The sequence below is a fragment of the Apteryx rowi genome, unplaced genomic scaffold (assembly GCF_003343035.1).
Source record: "Apteryx rowi isolate R43461 unplaced genomic scaffold, aptRow1 scaffold_315, whole genome shotgun sequence".
Taxonomy (NCBI): Eukaryota; Metazoa; Chordata; class Aves; order Apterygiformes; family Apterygidae; genus Apteryx; species Apteryx rowi.
The window spans coordinates 3,673-5,751 of NW_020449586.1; the positions used below are offsets into that span (position 1 = coordinate 3,673).

The following is a 2,079-nucleotide window of genomic DNA, read 5'->3' on the forward strand; positions in this document are numbered from 1 at the left end:
CAGGGACTCGCGGTTGTTCTCCCACTCGCCGGGCAACCCTGGGCGTCCCCATGCGGTGGTGCCACCGGGCTCACCGTGGTGGTGCCACCAGGCTCATTGTGGCAGTGCCACCAGGCTCACCATGGTGGTGCCACCAAGCTCATTATGGTGGTACCACCAGGCTCACCACAGTGCTGCCACCAGGCTCACCATGGTGGTGCCACCAGGCTCATCGTGGTGGTGCCACCAGGCTCACTGTGGTGGTGCCACCAGGCTCATCATGACAGTGCCACTGGGCTCATCGCGGCAGTGCCACCAGGCTCACCATGGTGGTGCCACCAGGCTCACCACAGTGGTGCCACCGGGCTCACCATGGTGGTGCCACCAGGCTCACCACAGTGGTGCCACCGGGCTCACTGCAGCAGTGCCACCAGGCTCATCATGGTGGTGCCACCAGGCTCCTCATGGTGGTACCACTAGGCTCACCATGGCAGTGCCACCAGGCTCATCATGGTGGTGTCACCAGGCTCACGCGGTGGTGCCACCAGGCTCATCACGACGGTGCCACCAGGCTCATTGTGGCAGCACCACCAGGCTCACCATGGTGGTGCCACCAATCTCACCGTGGTAGTACCACCAGGCTCATTGCGGTGGTGCCACCGGGCTCATCATGACAGTGCCATCGGGCTCACTGCGGCAGTGCCACCAGGCTCACCGCGGTGGTGCCACCAGGCTCACCATGGTGGTGCCACCAGGCTCATCATGACAGTGCCACCAGGCTCACTGTGGTGGTGCCACCAGGCTCACCACAGTGGTGCCATCAGGCTCATCATGGTGGTTCCACCAGGCTCACTGTGGTGGTGCCACCAGGCTCATCATGACAGTGCCACCGGGCTCATCGCGGCAGTGCCACCAGGCTCACCATGGTGGTGCCACCAGGCTCACTGTGATGGTGCCACCAGGCTCACCACAGTGGTGCCACCAGGCTCACCATGATGGTGCCACCAAGCTCACCGCGGCGGTGCCACCGGGCTCACCATGGTGGTGCCACCAGGCTCACCATGATGGTGCCACCAGGCTCACCATGGTGGTGCCACCGGGCTCACCACGGTGGTGCCACCAAGCTCACCGCGGCGGTGCCACCGGGCTCACCGTGGCGTTGGCGAAGGTGTAGTACTCGGGGATGGGGATGTAGTGGTTGGGGAACCGGTCGGGCACCAGGTCGTTGTCCTCAGCGTCCCACAGCGCCGTGTTGAGGTCGGCGAAGTTGTGGTTGAGGTCGATGCCCTCGTAGGTCCAGCGCCCCATGGCCCATCCGGCCAGCTCCGAGCCCTGCGGGGGGCCGGGATGAGCGGGTGCCGCCGGGAGCAAGGAGGGAGGGGGTCCCGGATGGGGCGCCCCGCGTCCGTACCAGCTTGTAGGCGGTCTCGTAGCCGTCGGGGTTCATGGAGGGCAGCAGGTGGATGCGGGTCTCGGTGACCAGGCGCACCACGCGCGGGTTGCCCCGCCGGTATTCCCGGCACAGGTATTCCATGAGGTTGAGGAGCAGCTCCCGACCCAGCACCTCGTTGCCGTGCATCCCGGCCACGTAGCGAAATTCCGGCTCTCCTGCGGGCACGGCCGGAGGGTGGGTGCCGTGCAATCCCTCCTCCCGGCGGGCACCTACCCACTTCGTGGCGCCCGGGGTGGTCGGAGATCTCCATGACGTACATCTTGAGGCCCAGGTAGCTCCGGCCGATGCTGTAGACGCGGGTGATGTCGGGGCACTCCTGGCTCACCCGCCGCATCAGCTGCCAGGGCGACGCGCTCGCGTCATCGTCCCCCCCACACCCCGGGCTGCCACCCCACGGCTGYGGGGACCCCCTGCCCCCCGGGGCTGCCACCCCGCGGGGGCCACCAGGATCACCGTGGTGGTGCCACCAGGATCACCGCTGCGGTGCCTGGAGGTCCCAGGGGTGCGGGACCCCCTGCCCCACGGCTGGGGGGGTCCCAGGGGTGCAGAACCCCCTGCCCCATGGCCGGGATGGTCCCGGGGGTGCGGGACCCTCTGCCCCACGGCCGGGATGGTCCCGGGGATGCGGGACCCCCTGCCCCACGGCC

At 68.0% G+C, this 2,079-nt stretch overlaps 1 protein-coding gene across 1 annotated transcript in view; it reads right to left on the minus strand.

Moving 5' to 3' along the window:
* Window positions 1–2,079, minus strand: part of LOC112968397 (probable carboxypeptidase X1) — a gene marked incomplete at its 3' end in the record, with an annotated part of 19,648 nt that overhangs the window by 3,666 nt on the left and 13,903 nt on the right. The window contains exons 8-10 of the mRNA XM_026070624.1: window positions 1,646–1,769; window positions 1,391–1,587; window positions 1,132–1,311 (exon numbers count right to left, since the gene is read on the minus strand). Of these exons, the coding sequence (XP_025926409.1) occupies window positions 1,132–1,311; window positions 1,391–1,587; window positions 1,646–1,769 (501 nt within the window). The remainder of the gene's footprint in view (window positions 1–1,131; window positions 1,312–1,390; window positions 1,588–1,645; window positions 1,770–2,079) is intronic.